The sequence below is a fragment of the Vipera berus genome (genome assembly GCF_964194415.1).
Source record: "Vipera berus genome assembly, chromosome: Z".
Classification (NCBI taxonomy): Eukaryota; Metazoa; Chordata; class Lepidosauria; order Squamata; family Viperidae; genus Vipera; species Vipera berus.
The window spans coordinates 11326120-11345594 of record NC_138205.1 but is presented as its reverse complement, the minus strand read 5'-3'; the positions used below and the strand labels follow the sequence as shown (position 1 = coordinate 11345594).

At 42.7% G+C, this 19475-nt stretch overlaps 1 protein-coding gene across 1 annotated transcript; it reads left to right on the top strand.

Moving 5' to 3' along the window:
* Positions 1-352: 352 nt before the first annotated feature.
* Positions 353-1285, top strand: LOC308678619 (olfactory receptor 4N2-like; the record flags this gene model as incomplete). The annotated part of the gene is made up of 1 exon (XM_081345846.1): positions 353-1285. One exon carries the CDS (start codon positions 353-355, stop codon positions 1283-1285), a length of 933 nt encoding a protein of 310 aa, XP_081201972.1.
* Between the last annotated feature and the right edge of the window lie 18190 nt (positions 1286-19475).

Sequence of the window (19475 nt, the reverse complement as noted above, 5' to 3'; positions counted from 1 at the left end):
AGGAAGTCAGTATTTGAGACCTATGGCTAGCTTTTGCGAAACAAGCTAAACAAATCTAATAACAAAAGCACACAAAGCAAGCCTCCAAATTATGAAATGCTGTAAAACCGTATACAAATCCCTGCGGTCATCAAATCAATTTGTCAACTGTCCCAGAACTGCATGCTGTTGCTGGTTCTGCTCATCAATAAATAGACTTTCTTTCTTAAACAGCCTCCATTTTATTCCCAGCTTGGAATGGAACCTGATTTTTTCTTCCAACATTATAATAGAACAAAGAAAAGAAATCTGAAATCATCCTCTTTCTTTTCCTTTCTGTACATCTCCTATAGGAACTGGCCCTTTTTACAAGATGCTCCAAAGAAATCAATCCACGGTGGAAGAGTTTGTCCTGCTGGGCCTCTCCCAGACCAGAGAAATCCAACTGGCCCTCTTTCTCCTCTTTCTCCTATTTTATTCTCTGATAATGCCGGGAAACCTTCTCATCATCCTGACCATCCAGAAAGAACCTCAGCTAAACTCTCACATGTACTTCTTCTTAGCCAACCTGGCTTTTCTGGACCTCTGCTACTGCTCCATCACTCCTCCCAAGATGCTGGTTGACTTCTTCTCCAGCCATAAGACCATCTCCTATAAGGGCTGCATACTCCAGATCTTCTTTCTTCATTGGTTAGGAGGCTCTGAAGTTATCCTTCTGGTTGACATGGCCATTGATCGCTATGTGGCCATTTGCCACCCTTTGCGCTATGCCAGCCTCATCAGCAAAGCGGTCTGCTACATGTTGGTCCTGACAGCCTGGTGTGTAGGATTTATGCATTCTATCGTCCAAGTAATTCTTATTCTCCCACTGCCATTCTGTGGACCAAATAAATTAAATAATTTCTTCTGTGATATCACTCAGATCATCAAGTTGGCTTGCACTGATATATATGCACTGGAGTACATCATGTTCTTCAACAGTGGCTTGGCCACCTTGATGTGTTTCATCCTCCTCCTCATTTCCTATGGGGTCCTTTTGGTCAAAGTGAGAGCAAATTCTGACAAAGGAAAGAGTAAAGCCTTCTCTACATGCATCACACACATCATCATTATCTTCATCATGTTTGGTCCAGCTATCTACATCTATTGCCATCCCTTTCAGGAATTCTTCTTTGATAAGGTGGTGGCTGTTTTCCATACAGTGGTCTTCCCCTTGATGAACCCCATGATCTACACTTTGAGGAATAAGGAGATCAAGCAAGCCATGTTGAAGCTGTTGGGCAAAAGTAAGGTTCAAAGCAGATGACAAAGATAATTCGTTCTCAAAGGCATTTGAAAATTTGCACCCTGCCCATGATGCTACACATAGCCTGCTGAAAGTTTGTAAGCAAGTGGCAGAAAAACCACTCCGTTTCCTATAACTATCTGAAGATTGAAGTGAACCAAAGTCCACATTTAACTCAGGAACATCAGTCATAAACAATTCAAAGATCCAAGCGTTAAAGAAAAAAAAATAGGCAGGTAGGAGAAGGGTGGGAGCCTTTGAACTGTGGCGCTCAAGATGCCTATTATCCATCCCATGGACTGCAAAAATCACAAACAAAGAAGTCCGAGATTAAGCCTCACCAAAAATATCACTCGAAGCCAAGACCGCCAAACAAAGGCTATCATACTTTGGCCATGTGATGCTAGCTGACTCACTTGAAAACTCAATCCTTCTGGGAGTGATCAGCAGAAAAAGGAGAAGGGTCCACCTTAGTAATCATGTGTCATCCAAGTGTGGTGGACTTCCATATAACAAATTCAGAGCCAGCCTAGGAAGGGTTTAGGGGAGCTGTAGCTGAAAGCATCGGGAGGCCAGCCATCTGCTGACTTGCCTGCAGACCAGTGGTGGGATTCAAATACCTGAACAACTGGTTCTCTGCGTGGATGCAGGCCTGGTTCTCTGAGGCTTAGAACAGACTTCCGGAAGTGGCAACCATGCACTTCTGGTGGGCCGTTCTAGGCCTGGGTGGCCTCCTCCAGGCCTCCGAGGCCTAGAACGGACTTCCAGAAGCAGTGTGCATTCAGCCGGTTCTCCAAACTCAAGAAAACCTAGCTACCAGTTCTGCCAAACCAGTGCAAACCAGCTGAATCCCACCACTGCCTTCAGATGTTCTCTAACACTGGAGGCTTTTAAGAAGAGATTGGTCAACCATTTGTCTAAAATGCTATAGGGTTTCATGTCTGAGAAGTGGGTTGGACTGGAAGGCCTCCAAGGTCCCTTCCAAGTCTGTTATTCTGTTATCTGAAGGCAACAGTGCTAAAACTGCAATCATAAGAACACAGCCCGGACTCCCAGGAAAATATAGAAAGTTTTGAAACGTTGGAAGCTGTGCCTCTCCCTCCTTCCAATTCCTCACCAGATTGCTATTTTAATTGTGACCGACAGTGAAAACATAGGCAATAATTGTGTCCAACTGAACTGATTTTTCTCTTCATGGTGCTTAAACAAAATTAAATACAGGTAGTCTTTGACTTATGACCACAATTGAACCCAAAATTTCTGTTGCTAAATGAGACATTTGTTAAGTGAATTTTGCCCCATTTTATAACCTTCCTTGCCACAGTTGTTAAATGAATTACTGCAGTTAAGTTAGTAACGCGGTTGTTAAGTGAATCTGTCTTCCCCACTGACTTTGCTTGTCAGAACTTCGCAAAAGGCGATCACATGATCCTGAGATACTGTAACCCTCATAAATATGTGCCAGTGGCCAAATGTCTGAATTTTGATCACAGGACCATGGGGATGCTATAATAGTCACAACTGTGAAAAACTTTAAAGTTGGCAAATTACATGTGTTTATTGGCCAATCATGAACTTTATTTACAATCCCTTTGGAACTTGATTTTGCAAGCAAATGAACTTCAAAGGATTCAGAGGTATGGAGAGACACACATACAAATTCTGAAAACTTTATCAGTTAGTACCATTTTAGTACACTTTGTTAGTACCACTTTATAATGCCTTGGTAAGACCACACCTGTAACATTGCAGCCAGTTTTGGTTGCCACGATGTAAAAATATATTGAGACTCTCAAAAGGGTGCAGAGAAAAGCAATAAAGATGATCAGGGGACTTGATGCTAAATCATGCGAAGAATCGTTGCAGGAATTGGGTATGTCTAGTATTTAATGAAAAGAAGGGCATAATAACATTGTTTCAATATCTAAGGGGTTGCCACAAAGAAGAGAAGGACAACCTATTCTCCAAAGCACCTGAAGGCAGGACAAGGAGCAATGGATGGAAACTAATCAAGGAGAGAACCAACTAACAGCTAAGGAGAAATTTCCTGACAATAGAACAATTAATCAGTGGAACGACTTGCCTCCGGAAGTTGTGGGTGCTCCATCTTTGGAGGTTTTTAAGAAGAATTTGGACAACAATTTGCCTGCAGTGATATAGGGTTTCCTGCATGAGCCAGGGGTTGGACTAGAAGACCTCCAAGGTTTCTTCCAAGTCTGCTACTCTGTTAACGGATGGAAACTAGTCAAGGAGAGAAGCAACCTAGAACTAAGGAGAAACTTCCTGACAGTTAGAACAATTAACCAGTGGAACAACCTGCCTCCAGAGGTGGTGAATGCTCCAACACTGGAGGTTTTTAAGAAGAGACTGGACAGCCATTTGCCTGAAATGGTATAAGGTTTCCTGCCTGAGCAGGGGGTTGGACTAGATGACCTCCAAGGTCCCTTCCAACTTTATTATTATTATTATTATTATTATTATTATTATTATTATTATTATTATTATTATTATTATTATTATTATTATTATTATTATTATTATTATTATTATTATTACCACTGAAAAAATGTTATGATTTCCAATCAAACGTGTGAAAATACTGCAGAGAAGCCCATTCATGATCACCACAAATTGATGTTGACTCTTGCAATAGCTTTTAAGCAAAATGAAAAATATAGCTAGATCTATCTATGGAAAGATGGGAGAATCTCTTCTGTAGTGTAACCGCAGCAATCATTTCTTTCTTATAATTATAGAGGTGCTTTAAGAGACACTAGAGGGCAGCAAAATGCTGATGAAAGAAAATGAAGATTGTAAATAAGAGTCTCAGACTGAAGCCTCTGCAGGGTTTTAGGTAGGATTAGAAAAATGCCTCAATATCCATGTTCGTACTGAACCAATGGGTGAGCAGTGCAAAATCACTCAGCTGTTTGCTTGTTTGGGCCTTTGTATATTGTCTGATTTCAGCCAATGTAGCTTCTAAGGCCAGGTTTTATCAAATAGGAACCCAACTAATTGTGGGTTCCTCAAAAGCATGGGAATGGTAGTAGTAATTAGTACCGAGAACTAGCTTCTGAGCTTATTTCTTCCGGTGCCCATCCCACACTTAAATGTAGGAAGTTGACATTAAGTATTAACATGGTTGCTGGCCTAGAAACCAGGAGACTGTGAGTTCTAGTCCTGCCTTAGACATGAAAGCTAGCTGGGTGACTTTGAGCCAATCACTGCGAGATTGAGAGTTCTAGTCCTGCTTTAGGCATGAAAGCTAGCTGGGTGACTTTGGGCCAATCAGCCGGAGACTGAGAGTTCTAGTCCTGCCTTAGACATGAAAGCTAGCTGGGTGACTTTGGTCCACTCTCCAGCCCAACTGACCTCACAGGGTTGTTGTTGTGGGGGGAAAGGAGGAGGAAGGAATATTATATATGTTCATTGCCTTGGGTTACCGTATTTATAAAAATAATAATAAAGGCATGATTTTTAAAAAATCTAATCTAATTTAAATCTAAAGTGTCTAGTAGAAGCCACAAGGTCACATGTGTCATCATGCAAATGACACAGATTATGGAATGTTTATTGGCCAATTACATTATTTGCATGACTTCCCCAATGACTCCAATATCTCTCGTGACGTGTCTTCTTCCTCCTTCCGGTGCACCCTACAGGCACTCGTGTAAATGTACAGTAGCTCCACCAAGTAGCACAGCCCTGGGCTTCTCGTTGCAAGGTGACTTCCTTCCTGTATACAGAAGAGATGGAGAAGGGTGGGGCGGAAAGTCTGCCTGGATGATCGTGTTTGCCCAAATGTTTTAAGGGGAAGCGAGGGGGCAAGGAACATCAAACAAGATGACATCAGGAGATGTATGACATCACTTGCTCTTTTGCCAGACATTTGGGCAAGCATGATTATGTTAAGCTACCCATCAGTCTCCCTCCAGAAGGCACCTTCTAAAATGGGTCCCCAACCCCTGGGCCGTTATCAGGCCTTGAGGACTAAGAGTGACATGATAGCCAGGTTCCAATATCTCAGGGGCTGCCACAAAGAAGAGGGAGTCAAGCTATTCTCCCAAACACCCGAAGGCAGGACAAGAAGCAACGGATGGAAACTCATCAAGGAGAGAAGCAACCTAGGACTGAGGAGAAATTTCCTGACACTTAGAACAATTAATCAGTGGAACAACTTGCCTCCAGAAGTTGTGAATACTCCAATACAGGAGGTTTTTAAGAAGAGATTGAACAACCATTTGTCTGAGATGGCACAGGGCACAGGTGTCAAACTCGCCACATCACATGACGTGCTGCAATGTATCGCAACTTTTTTTGCATTGCCAGAGCTGGGGTGGACACGGCCTTCACATGATGCAACCAGCCCTCAGGCTGGCAGATTGACACCCCTGGTATAGGGTTTTCTGCCTGAAGAGAGGGTTGGACTAGAAGACCTCCAGGGTCCCTTCCAACTCTGTTATTGTACTCTACTCTACTCTACTCTACTCTACTCTACTCTACTCTACTCTAATGAAATTGGTTGTCAGAAGGAACAAGGGAAAGACTGGACTAATGGTCATAACTGATGACTGGGATTACGGTCATATGCCATGCTGATCATTCATTAGGTCATTATGCATGTGACTGACCCCATTTTATGACACATTTTTGCAATGGTTGTTAAGCCAATACTGTGGTTGTTAAGCCTATATATATATATATATATATATATATATATATATATATATATATATATATGTATATATGTATGTATGTATGTATGTATGTATGTATGTATATGTATATGTATATGTATATGTGTGTGTGTGTGTGTCTCTGTGTGTGTCTGTGTCTGTGTCTGTGTCTGTGTGTCTGTGTCTGTGTCTGTGACTGTGTGTCTGTGTGTCTGTGTGTCTGTGTGTCTGTGTGTGTCTGTGTCTGTGTCTGTGTGTCTGTGTCTGCGTGTGTCTGTGTCTGTGTCTGTGTGTGTCTGTGTGTGTCTGTGTCTGTGTCTGTGTCTGTGTGTGTCTGTGTGTGTCTGTGTGTCTGTGTGTCTGTGTGTCTGTGTCTGTGTGTCTGTGTCTGTGTCTGTGTCTGTGTGTGTCTGTGTCTGTGTGTCTGTGTCTGTGTGTCTGTGTCTGTGTGTCTGTGTCTGTGTGTCTGTGTGTCTGTGTGTGTCTGTGTCTGTGTCTGTGTGTCTGTGTCTGTGTGTGTCTGTGTCTGTGTCTGTGTGTCTGTGTGTCTGTGTGTCTGTGTGTGTCTGTGTCTGTGTCTGTGTCTGTGTGTCTGTGTGTGTCTGTGTGTCTGTGTGTGTCTGTGTGTCTGTGTCTGTGTGTCTGTGTGTACGTATACATATACATAACAAAACATACGTCACAAAAATGTCTCATAAGATCGAGTCAGTCATGTGCATGATGACTCACTGAATGATCACCACAACATATGTCAGTAATCCCAGTCATCAGTTCTGGCCATTAGTCCAAGATTACTTCTACGCAAATAGCCCATTCCTTGTATTGAAAACTGAAAAAGATCCAAATATCTTTTCTCTTTCAAAAGTTAGTTGTATATTTATCTGCAATAATAAACTAACCACAGCAGCAATGAGTCTTGTGAGATCTTAAAAGACTAATAGCTTTATTATGGGCTGAGATATGGTAAACCATAGCTTGCTTCATCCAGCGCCTGAGGTGTAATCCTGGCAGGGATGAATAATAAGCTTTGAGGTCAGAGGGAAATGAAATGCAGGAGGAGATTTCCTATCATAGATGATAATTAAAAAAATAAGAAACAATTTAAAAACAATTGTCTAGATGACAGGCATTCTTGCATTAACAAACTACGTAATAGTGCAATATGGGAAGAATCCTGTAACCTGCTATTAGCCCTGCAAGGTACAAGTAGTCCTTAGTCCTTAGCCATTCACTTAGTGATCATTCCAAATTATAACAGCACTGAAAAAAGTGATTTAAGACCATCTGTCAACATGCGGCTCCAGAATCAGATAAAACTCCAGGTTCATTCCATTTCTGAAAATCTTACTGTTTATTGAACACACAGCATGGAAATGACGAAGCAAAACTAACTGAGGTTTCCAGACACCATTCCATACAATTAAACAATATTTTTTCCAGCCAAATCCCCAACATTCTCATGTAGTCCATGTAAACAATTTCACTTTGTTATGGGAACCATCTGCTTCCTTCTCACACCTGCTGCAGTGTCCTTGGAAAGGTTTCAGGCTTTCACAGTCTTCAGCAGAATTGCAGAGGTTTCGTTTCTCCAGCTAACCAATTCTAAAGCAACATTCTCTTTCCCCTCCCCTTTATTCTAATGGCAAGTTGAAATGAAGAGGCACATAGCTGCTGAAATTTCATTCTTGACACTGTCTTTCAAACTTATAGCCATTGCAGCATCTCTATAGTCACATTATAAACATTCGGACACATGGCAACTGGCTCATATTTAAGAAGGTTGTAGTATCCCAGGTAATGTGATCACCTTTTAGGACCTTCTGACAAAGTCAATGGGGAAGCTAGATTCACTTAACAACTGAGTTACTAACTTGATAAGCTCTGTGATTCATTTAACAACTGCAGCAAGGATGTGTTGTGATTCAGGGTCAGCCTGTGGGTTCGGCATTTGGGTCGGATGATTCAGAGGAGGAGGGGGGTGTTGGAGAGGTTGCTGAGGGGGTTTGAGAGCTTGCTGATGAGAGCCCTCAGCCAGGCCCCTCCCACCTGGTCACGACGCAGACCCAGCTGTGTGAACCTGACAGTGTGGATGAAGATGAACCACAGCTGGCCCTGTTCAAGGATGCCCAACGCAGGAGGCAGTCAATCAGGAGTAAACAGAGGAAGGCAATTGGGTACCTCAGAAGGAGGCAGAGAGAAGCCACGCCCTGAACTGTATAAAAGGGGAATGCGTGGGAGGGCTGGTTTGCTGAAGGCAACCGTTTGAATAGTTCCTGTTTCATGGTTCGTGTTTGCTCTCTTTGTTCTCTTGCTCTGTTTATGTTTTTATGTTAATAAATTTGGCAGGCTTAGTTCCAGCCTCTTGCCTTCTTGTAAAAGGGGTTGTCCCTGCCTTATCTGCAGGGCCGGTAGCAGGCTGGTACAGAACAGGATGATAATAAAATGGGGCAAAACTCTCTTGACAACTGTCTTGCCTAGCAACAGAAATTTTGGACTCAGTTATGGTGGGAAAATAAGACTACCTGTATTCCAGAGAAGAAATTCATAACAATTGTTCATTGGGGAACTCTGGGAGATGAAGTCCACACAACTTAAAGCTGCCAAGGTTGAGAAACACTGTTCTATGATACAGAGCATTTGGAACCCCAATGACACCAAAAGGATGAACTGTGCATTGGGACATTGCAAAGCCAGCTCCATTCCTTCACGCTGGTGTCACAACATTGTGCACAAGGGGCATTTCATCACAAATTAAAGTGTTTGATCATCTGTCCTGCTTTTTTCTCCACTTCCCCTGAATTTTGGCATTTGTTTTTGCCATTTACTGACCTCTTGGAAGGTATGAGTGTGTGGGTGTCCATGTGCTTTGCAAGTTTAAAGATAAATGAATTCCTTAATCTCTGAGGCACGGAGAGGAATGTAAAACCAGTTGAGAAAGAGCAGTTACATTAAAGGAAAATGAAATGAAATGTAGGCCATGTGGCCAATTTTTACTTATTTAATTGATCGTAGTGTTGCATGTGAAAACACTGCACATGTTAGTTAGGCACATTTTCATGGTTCGATTTTATGAAGACATGCAGCACATGTAATGGTATGTGAGAATGACCTTGGCATACAGGAGGGAGAATTGCAGACTGGACAATCAGAGTATCTGATTGTCAAATCAAAAGATATCTCCACCCAGAGATTGTCAACATCCAGCTCGAGAATCCATATAAAACTCTAGGTTCATTTCATCTCTGAAAATCTTAGTATTTATTGAATACACTGCATGGCTTTGTCGAAGCAAAATTAACTCTGAGGTTCAAACGCCAATTCATAGACTTAAACAATAATTTTACCAGCCCCAACGTCTTATGTAGTCCATATTGACAATTTCACTTTGTTATGGGAACCTTCTGCTTCAAATCCACACCTGTTTTGGTGTCCTTGACAAGGCTTCAGCCTCTCATGGTTTCATTTTTCTATCTAACCCACTTGAAACTAACACCTCCCCACTTTCTCTAAAGGCAAGTTGAAACTCAGAGGCACATAGCTACCAAAGTTTCATCCTTGACAGAAAGAGGGAGGGCATGGGAAACATTTCAGAAGGACCCTCCAACTTTTCCAGAGAATAAAAGCAGTGGAGGAGAGAAATACTTACAGTCTTACATGATTCTGTTAATATAACCTTAGGTCTCTGAGAAACACTGTCCTAGATAGTAGTGGGAATATTCATAATCTCTTAAGTGGAATGTTTGCAGACAGAGATGTCTGCAAGGGGTAAAAAAAACGTGGACACAACCATGCACTCAAGGTCCCACGCACAGCCCACATGAAACGGGAACGTGGCTTCAGTCGTGTGGCTGTAGAAATGGAAAGATTCATCCATAAAGGGATGGACAATCATAGACCAGAGCTTTGCAAAATGCAACAATCAAGAAATCTGATCAATACTATACATGTATTTCTCAACTTATGACCACTTCAGTGATGGTTCATGAGTGACTTATGACCATTTTACTGATGGCTCATAGTTAAGTAGTTGTCCACAGACTCCTAGATCCTTCTCACAGTTACTGCTATTGAGCCAAGGACCATCTATTCTATTCTATACCTATGTATTTGTTTTTTCTTGCCTAAATGTACAGGAGAATAGCAATAGCACTTAGACTTATGCAGCTTCACCATGCTTTACATCTATCTCTAAGCAGTTTACAGAATCAGCATATTGCCCCCAACCATCTGGGTCCTCGTTTTACTGACCTCAGAAGGATGGAAGGCTGAGTCAACCTTGAGTTGGTCAGAATCAAACTCCTGGAGTGAGCAGTGAGTTAGCCTGCAGTACTGCATTCTAACCATTGCGCCACCATGGCTCTTTACTTTTCTCCCCACTGAATGTCATTTTGTTAGATAGGACCCAGTGTTCAAGTCTGTCAAAATCCTTCTGGATCCTGAGTCTGTCTTACGGAGTGTTGTCTATTCCTGCTAGCTTGGTGTCATCTGCAAATTTGATGAGTTGCCTTTCTATCCCCTCATCTCTAAATTGTTTATGAAGATATAAAAGCGAACTGGAAATAATGGAGTCCTCTCTCACAAAGAGCATGATTTTCAGCTGAAAGAGCCTATAGTTTTCAGTGCTCACATGCAAGGTATGAATACAATGAAATCCTTGTTTGACTCAAGTATATGGAATTCAGAGCAGATGATCTCTGAATCCTTGCGGTTATTTGGGAAGTTGATCATTAGGAGTTATGAGGACCCAAGATATTCTGGGCAGGCTGATGTCAGACTGCTGCAAGACATCCCTTTTGTGGCCAGAGCAGGGATGGTGCCAACCAAGCATGGGATGTGTCCCTGTAGGACCTACAGTAGCATATTGGTTACCAAACCATACTTGGCCAATTATGCTTTAGAGCAGTGTTTCTCAACCTCAAGTTCCAGAATTCCCCAGCTAGCATACAAGCTTAAGATGTGTGAACTTCAACTCCCAGAATTCTGCAGCCAGCATACAGGTTTAAGATATGGGGACTTCAACTCCCAGGATTCCCCAGCCAGCATCCAAGTTTAAGATGTGTGGACTTCAACTCCCAGAATATCCCAACCAGTGTGGCTGGCTGAGGAATTATGGGACTTGAAGTCCACACATCTTGAACTTGCCAAGGTTGAGAAACCCTACCCTAGAAAAATCAAGATTAAATTCAACTCTACCCATCCACCTATCCTACTAATCTCCTGCCTTCAGAATCCACTTCAGGACAAGCAAGGTGCCTGCCTGAGGTGGAGCTGAATCAGGAGTGAGCCTAATCTCACCTCAGTGGTTCTGTCACCCATTCTCTCTCTCTCTCTCTCTCCCTCCCTCCCTCCCTCCCTCCCTCCCTCCCTCCCTCCCTCTCTCTCTCTCTCTCTCTCTCTCCCTCCCTCCCTCCCTCCCTCCCTCCCTCCCTCTCTCTCTCTCTCTCTCTCTCTCTCTCTCTCTCTCTCTCTCCAGAGCACAGCAAACCAAAGATAGATCCGACAAGGTCAAAGAAGGAGACGCAGAGTGGAAAACCAGGAGATCAGGATTCTCCCAGCCCTGCCTGGATTGTGAGGCCCAGAGCCAAGGATAGAAATGAACCTGGGGGACTGCCAGCTTCTTTACACATTGCTCAGGGAGGTCTCAGAAGGAAAAGGGGGAAAGAAACTGCAGCAGGATCGATCTACTGAGGTCAACAGTGGAAGAGGGAGGGAACTGTTTGTTTATTTGGAAGTATGTCCCAGGCTTGGGACTTAGGTCCAAGAGGCTATCAAAGAATTGCCCAGTTTCCTGGAGGTTACCCAGTTTTTTTGCAGGTCTCTCTTAATGTGTGCCGATGTGACCACAGTAAAAAAAAAATAACAGTAAAGATTATCTTATCTTATCATTTGCATGATAGCAGGGACAAATTTACTGCTGGCGCTTAGCCAGTAACCAGACTAACGTTCAGTGCAATGAGACTCTTGCAAAGGGACAAACGCTGCCTAGCCTGGTCCTCACCCAGCAAGCAAAACCAGTCCTACCTGATTTTAGTATCCAAAGTCCAGCCATCCCGCCCTTTCTAAATATGGCTGGGCCAGCTTCTGCCCTTGGAGCTGTTTGCAAAGCCTGTGGCTCCTGTTGCCAAACTCGAAACAACCACCAGGAGAGGGGAAGCCACCCTCCACCACCACTAACCTAGCTGCCTCTTGTGGTCAGCTGGAGTTTTGCAGCTGAGGTAGACCTCCAGAACCTGCAAGGCACCCAATGAACAACCCAAAGCCTCTGAGCATGTGCAGAGTGCCTTTCCCTTGGTGCTGTCTCACTCTCCACTTCTTCTCTTCCCCCCACACCTTGTTTGCAAAGTTCCTCATTGTTGTTGTTGTTATTGTTGTCGTTATTATTATTATTATTATTATTATTATTATTATTATTATTATTTATTAATTATTAATTATTATTTATTATTTATTATTTATTATTATTATTGAGTTAGAAGGGGCCTTGGAGGTTTTCTAGTCCAACCCCCTGCTCAGGCAGGAAATCCTGCACCATTTCAGACAAATGGTTGTCCAGCCTCTTCTTAAAAATTTCCATTGTTGGTGCATTCACAACTTTTGGAAGCAGGTTGTTCCACAGAAAGTTCTCCTTAGTTCTCGGCTGCTTCTTTCCTTGATTAGTTTCCATCCATTGCTTCTTGTCCTGCCTTCAAGTGCTTTGTAGAATACAGTAGCTAGACTCCCTCTTCTTTGTGGCAACCCCTGAGATATTGGATATCTTGTTTGCAACGCCCAGCTAAAGTAGCCAGCATTGTTACTATAATTATGATTAGGCATGAGTTTCCACGAATTGCATTTCAGATTGATGTGGTTTTTAAAATAAAAGGCCATTTGTACTCGGACAAATGGAAGCACGTCTTGTGGGTCCTGAATGGCCCTGCACAGTTCTGCTTAGCAAAGGGACACTGATATTTGTCACTCCAGTTGTGCAAAGAACATTCTGGCCACTGCAGTGTGTCTCTGCAGATTGTCTCACATCCTGATAAAAGGAGACATTGATTTCCTATTATGTATCTGCAAGGCAGTGTCTGCAGTCCACTCCTTCACCTGGCTGCGTTCGTTTAACAACAAAGAATGACAGCACAGAATTCTGGACAAAGAATTCCAGCTTGTCGCTAGAATAGATTTTTTTCTGCAAAAATTCACTTCTCCATAACAAACCAACTCAGAACTGGTCAGTCTCATAACCCAGCCCCATTTTTCCAAGCAACAAAACTGCTAGGGCTGAAGGACAGAAATGTAATAGTGCAATCCCCTTGCCACCAAATACACGTTTTACTACAAAATAAGGGACTTACTTTTCAGCTGGATTGTTTCTTAGAGTACAGCTAATCCTTGACTACAATTGGGACGAGAAATTCCATTGCTAAGCAAGGCAGCTCTTGTACCCATTTTTATCCTGCTTCCTTGCCACGGTTGTTAAGCGAATCATTGGAATTGTTACTGAAGTGAATCTAGTCCCCCAATGTCTTTGCTTATTGGAAGTTGGCTAGGAAAGTCACAAATGATGATCACGCGGACTCCATGATCCTGCAACCATTGTAAATGTATGCTGGTTGCCAAGCACCTGAATTTTGATCACGAGACCACAAGGATGTTGCAATGGTCATAAGTACAAGAACCGGTCATAAGTCACTTTTTTCCCAGTGTCATTATTTTATTTATTTATTTATTTTATTTTAATTCCATTTATATCCCGCCCTTCTCCGAAGACTCAGGGCGGCTTACAAGCTTAGCAGTAGCCTTCATTCTATGTATATGCCTGCTTATTAGGGCTTTCACACACACCCCAAGCGGCATTATTACAAAGTCAGCTTAATTGCCCCCAACAATCTGGGTCCTCATTTTACCTACCTCGGAAGGATGGAAGGCTGAGTCAACCTTGAGCCTGGTGGGATGCGAACCTGCACTAATTGCAAGCAGCTGGTGTTACTTAAGGAGGCATTAGCCCACTGCTCCACCAAGGCTCAATTATAACTTTGAACAGTTATTAAATGGTTATAATTAGAGGAGTACCTGGATTGGCAAGTTCCAAAGGGCTCCACATCCTCGCAAAACTATGACTTATCCCAAGATGGCAGCAAGGCTTTGGCGTTCGCAGGGCTTTTTTTCTCAGAGAACGCTCAGAACGGAGTTCCGGCACCTTTTTTGGATGGAACCTTGTAGGGTAGGCAAGGCGGGTTGTATGACATGTGTGAGTTCCGGCACCTTTTTCTTATACAAGAAAAGCACTGGGAGTTCGATATGATTTTCCTGCCTTCTGGTGATCAATTAGATTTGTACATTCCAGGCATGAGTTTCTCCTCAAATTCTGAAGATGTGAGGGTGAAGGTTCGTTCTCCAAGCTTGTGGGTTGCTTACTGAATGTTTTATTACCAGGCTAGGTAACATCTTCAGTAGCATTTAGGATAGAGGTCTCCAACCTTTCTTGGTTGGCAGACTGGAGGGAAAGGGAGGGGAAAGCATTTTACGCACATTTGCAGACATACACAAATGGGGGCCATGAGCACACGTGACGCAATCAGGAAGGTGCTAGCATCCACCTGACACTCGCTAGCACCACCCCATTTTCCCTGCATGGTGCCCTGTTTTTGCTCCATGTCGCCCATGCAGCGCCCCATTTTCCCCATGCAGTGCCCCATTTTCCCTGCATGGTGCCTCTTTTTCCCCACATGGCACCCCGTTTTCACCCTGTTTTCCCCGCATGGCTCCCCGTTTTCCCCACATGGTGCCCTGTTTGCGTAGCGGTGGCGGTGCTAGCACAAGTGGGGATGAGTGTATGCACACATGTACATGCACTGGCCAGCCTGTTCTGTGGCCAAGTGGGCCGCGCCCACAGGTTGGGTACCCCTGGTTTAGGAGATGTCAGTCTCAGTGTTCTGTTTATAAAGGTTTATAAAGGTGTGGGTATGTCAAGTGAGGGGCTTGTGATGTGTCTTGTGATGGAGGTTACCTCAGGTCAGGGTCATTGGAATGTGAACTGCTGGTGGGGGGGCGGGGCTTGCGTGGGTTGGTTGAGGGTCTGTGCTGTCTCTGGTTGTCTGTGTGGTTGATTTGGATCCTGAGGGGTTTTTAGGCTGGTTGTAGATTGATGTGTCTGTTGAATGAATTGCTTCTGTGATGCCAGGTTTTGATGAACTCACAAACGCGGCAGGTGGTAACATAGCCAATTATTTTTATGTTGCTCCAATTGAACTGGTGTTTTGGTGTCGATGTGTGTAAAGATTAAGGATTTGGGATCGTGGCATTTGACTGCCAGCTGGTGTTCGTGGATCCTGGTCTTTAATTGACGTGATGTTTGTCCCACGTAGAATTGGTTGCGATCGTTACAGTTTGTTTTGTAGAGTACACTGTTTCTTTCATCCTTCTGTATCTTGTCTTTGCTTCCTGGCAGAGTGTGGCTGTGGGTTTGTGGGCTACTGCTATTCCTAGGGGTTGGAGAATTCTGGCTGTCATTTCTGAAGATGTGGTGAAGGACAGAACATGCTTGACCGCACCCACTCTGTTGACATCTTCCATTATTGCCATATCCCTCACTGTTCTCAAAGACCTTAGAAATGCAGAAAAATGCCACCTAACTAGAGTACCACACAGTTAACCTGGATTGCTGGGGCTGCTAGGTATTGTAGTTCGCCAATATTGGCACAGCCACAGGTTCACTTGCTTGAAAAGAATCTTAAGCAACTTCAAAATCTAGAATTTCAGAATTCCAATATTTATAGAGTTAGCATGGAGTTGTGATAGACTTCAGACACGCCAGTTCAGGTCCATCTTGAGTTCTGGAGCTCCTTGGTTGATTCAGTCCACACATTCTCTCAGACCAACCAACCTCACAGGGTTGTTGTGGGGAAAACAGGAGTAGAGAGTAGAGAGTGTTTTTGAATCCTGAGTTCAACTTCTTTGAAAGAATGGCAAGCCATAAATCAAACAAGTAATTAAATACAGGTAGTCCTGGACTTAAAACACTTCATTTAGTGATCCTTCGAAGTTACGACGGCACTGAAGCAAATGACTTATGACCATTTTTCATACTTATGACTGTTGCAGATCCTTGCGGTCACATGATCAAAATTCAGGCGCTTGGCAACTGACTCATATTTATGATGGTTGCAGCATCCTGGGGTCATGTGTGCACACCTTTTGTAACCTTCTGACAAGCAAAATCAATGAAGAAGCCAGATTCACTAACAATTGTATTACTAATTTAACAGCTGCAGGGATTCGCTTAACAAGGCCTCAAGGAAGGTTGTAAAATGAGGAGAAAGTTGCTTAACAAATGGCTTGCTTAGCGACAGAAACTGAGTGCTCAGTTAAGGTCCTAAATCAAGGACTACCTATAAGTGTGTAGTAGATACATACAGAAATAGTAAGGGAGATTCATCACTTTGTTAACACTTGGGATTTTCATTGAAAACACAGCTTATTTTGCAGGCACATAAATAAAAGCCAAATGCTCAGCTATAAATAGCGGGTGGATGGACATGTATTCTTCTGGACATTCAACACTGGGGTTTGTTCGAAACTGCAAATAGAATTGTTAAAATATGCAGGACATTCTTTGTCTTAGGAAATGTGTTTCCGTGCTCTATTAGAATGGAATTTCTTAAGAAATAGCCGCTTTTCCTGGATTTGCAACAACAAATTCTTCTCAGTTCACAGCCATTAAGCCCGTGGGTTTTAGATTATTTGATGTAGTGCCAGAACAGACACTTATAAGCTGCAGGGCTGCCCGCAAATTCTTATAGTGTCATTGTTATTGTGCTTAACATTATAATTAACATAGCTCTTTCTTAACATGTGCTAGTTTTGCTGTAACTGCTGCTTGCAACTGAGCCTTTTAATTCTGGCAAAGTTGGGATGTCAGCCAGTACAAAAGTGCACTATGGTGGCATGTTAAATAAACAAATACTGTATAAAAATATGATTATAGAGGAACAGAATAACAGAGTTGGAAGGGACCTTGGAGGTCTTCTAGTCTATCCCCCTGCTCAAGCAGCAATCCCTATACCATTTCAGACAAGTGGTTACTCCATCTGTTCTTAAAAACCTTCAGTGTTGGATCACCCACAACTTCTGAAGGCTATTCTACTAATTAATTGTTCTGTCAGAAAATTTCTCCTCAGTTCTAGGTTGCTTCTCTCCTTGATTAGTTTCCATCCATTGCTTCTTGTCCTGCCCTCAGGTGCTTTGGAGAATAGCTTGACTCCCTCTTCTTTATGGCAGCCCCTGAGATATTGGAACACTGCTATCATGTCACCCCTAGTCCCTCTTTTCATTAAACTGGACATACCCAATTCCATCAACCATCCTTTATATGTTTTAGCCTCCAGTCCCCTAATCATCTTTGTTGCTCCTCTCTGCTCTCTTTCTAGATTCTCAACATCTTTTTATATCATGGTGACCAAAACTGGATGCAGTATTCCAAGTATAGTCTTATGAAGGCAGTACAAAGTAGTATTAACAGATATATCTATGTATGGGATATGAACACAGACTTTGGCAGGAGTCCCTAACAAAGTTTGTAATCTTAAAATTGCCACTCTTATTGAAGATTGTAATCTTTCCTTACCCCAGTCAGGGGGGGAAAAACCCAAGGGAAAAATTACATGTCAGGTAATTAGTTATGTCATTATGCCCAAAGAATAGGGTCTGTCAATATGAACCCAGCAGTGTTTCTCAACCTTGATGACTTGAAGGTGTGTGGACTTCATCTCCCAGAATTCTCTAGCTGCCTGAGGAATTCCGGGAGTTGAAGTCCACACATCTTCAAGTTGCCAAGGTTGAGAAACATTGTGTCAAGTTTCCGACAGATGAGCTCTTCAAATGACATTCGATGTTAGCAGCGTTGACACAGTGGATTAATGAAGAGGATCTGAGAAAAGGAGGAACTAGAAGACTGCATCTAGAAATTAGTTTAAAAAATTAAACAACACTTGCTACAGCCCCACCCTTAGAAATTACAGGGCTTTAAGTATGACACTTCCTTGCAAATACAAACGTAATTTTGTAATAAGCAGGTCAAACAGTGGCGACATGACACTATCAAATTTTACCCCAGGACTGCTCAGAGGCTCGGAGCAATGCAAAAATTATCACTCCATCCCAAGTTGCCTCAGAGCCAGAACCCTGTTTGCTGCATGATGTTATTCCATATGTTTTTTGCAAGTCGTAAAACAGAAGCCTCTGCAGCCTCAGAAAACGCTCGCAACTTTCATTGGAATGAGGAAATCATCATTGCAGCCTCTGGCGGCAAGCTCCGCCCCTTTCAGAGACACATGTGATGTAGCAGTGCGGAGCTTGGGTCACTACATCTTCCCCTTAGGCCAGGCATGTCAAACTGCTGGCCCATGGGCCGGATGCATCATACTGAAACTGCGCCCACCCCATTGCCGGCAATGGGGAAAAAGTTGTGATATGTTGCATGATGTCACATGACGACGCAAGTTTGACATGCCTGCCTTAGGCAGACATGGTTGATTTCTTTTATCCGCACAATTATTGTGGTTGAATATTTTCTTGAAGATAAATCTCCTATTTCCTATCTTCATTAGGGAGAGCATGATGGGACATATGCCTCAGCCCCACCTCTATCATCTATCTATCTATCTATCTATCTATCTATCTATCTATCTATCTATCTATCTATCTATCTATCTATCATCTATCTATCTATCTATCTATCTATCTATCTATCTAGCTAGCTAGCTAGCTAGCTATCTACCGATCCAGTGGTGGGATTCAGCCAGTTCTCACCAGTTTGGGAGAACTGGTAGCTAATTTTTTTGTTGCCCAGGCCCAGAATGGATTTCTGGAAGTGGCATCCACACACAGAACCGGTTGTTCACATATCTGAATCCCACCACTCTATCTATCTATCTATCTATCTATCTATCTATCTATCTATCTATCTATCTCAACTACAGAATAAAGAGGGCCAAGGAAGGAAAGGAAGGATGGATGGAAGCGAGGGAAAGAGAAAGAGAAAGAGAAAGAGAAAGAGAAAGAGAAAGAGAAAGAGAAAGAAAGAAAGAAAGAAAGAAAGAAAGAAAGAAAGAAAGAAAGAAAGAAAGAAAGAAAGAAAGAAAGAAAGAAAGAAAGAAAGAAAGAAAGAAAGAAAGAAAAATAAATAGAAAGAAGCTGCTACACCAGTTTGGTATAATGGTTAAGGTATCGGGCTAAAAACCTGGAGACTGAGTTCTAGTCCCACCTTATGCATCAAAACCAGCTTGGGTGACTTTGGTCCAGTCACTGTCTCTCAGCTAAACCCACCTCACTAGGTTGTGGTTGTGAGGAACATAAAAGGAGGAAGGAGCATTATATATGTTTCTCACCTTGAGTTACTTATCAAGTAATAAAGGCGGGGGGAAAATTCAAATAATAAGTGTTCAAGTGGTACTTTAGATGTTTTGGGATTGCACCCAAGGACCTTACTACTATTGGTATGATCTTTGATTATTATTTTTTTGCCACAGTCATTTTATTTTTATCTGCAGGTCTTT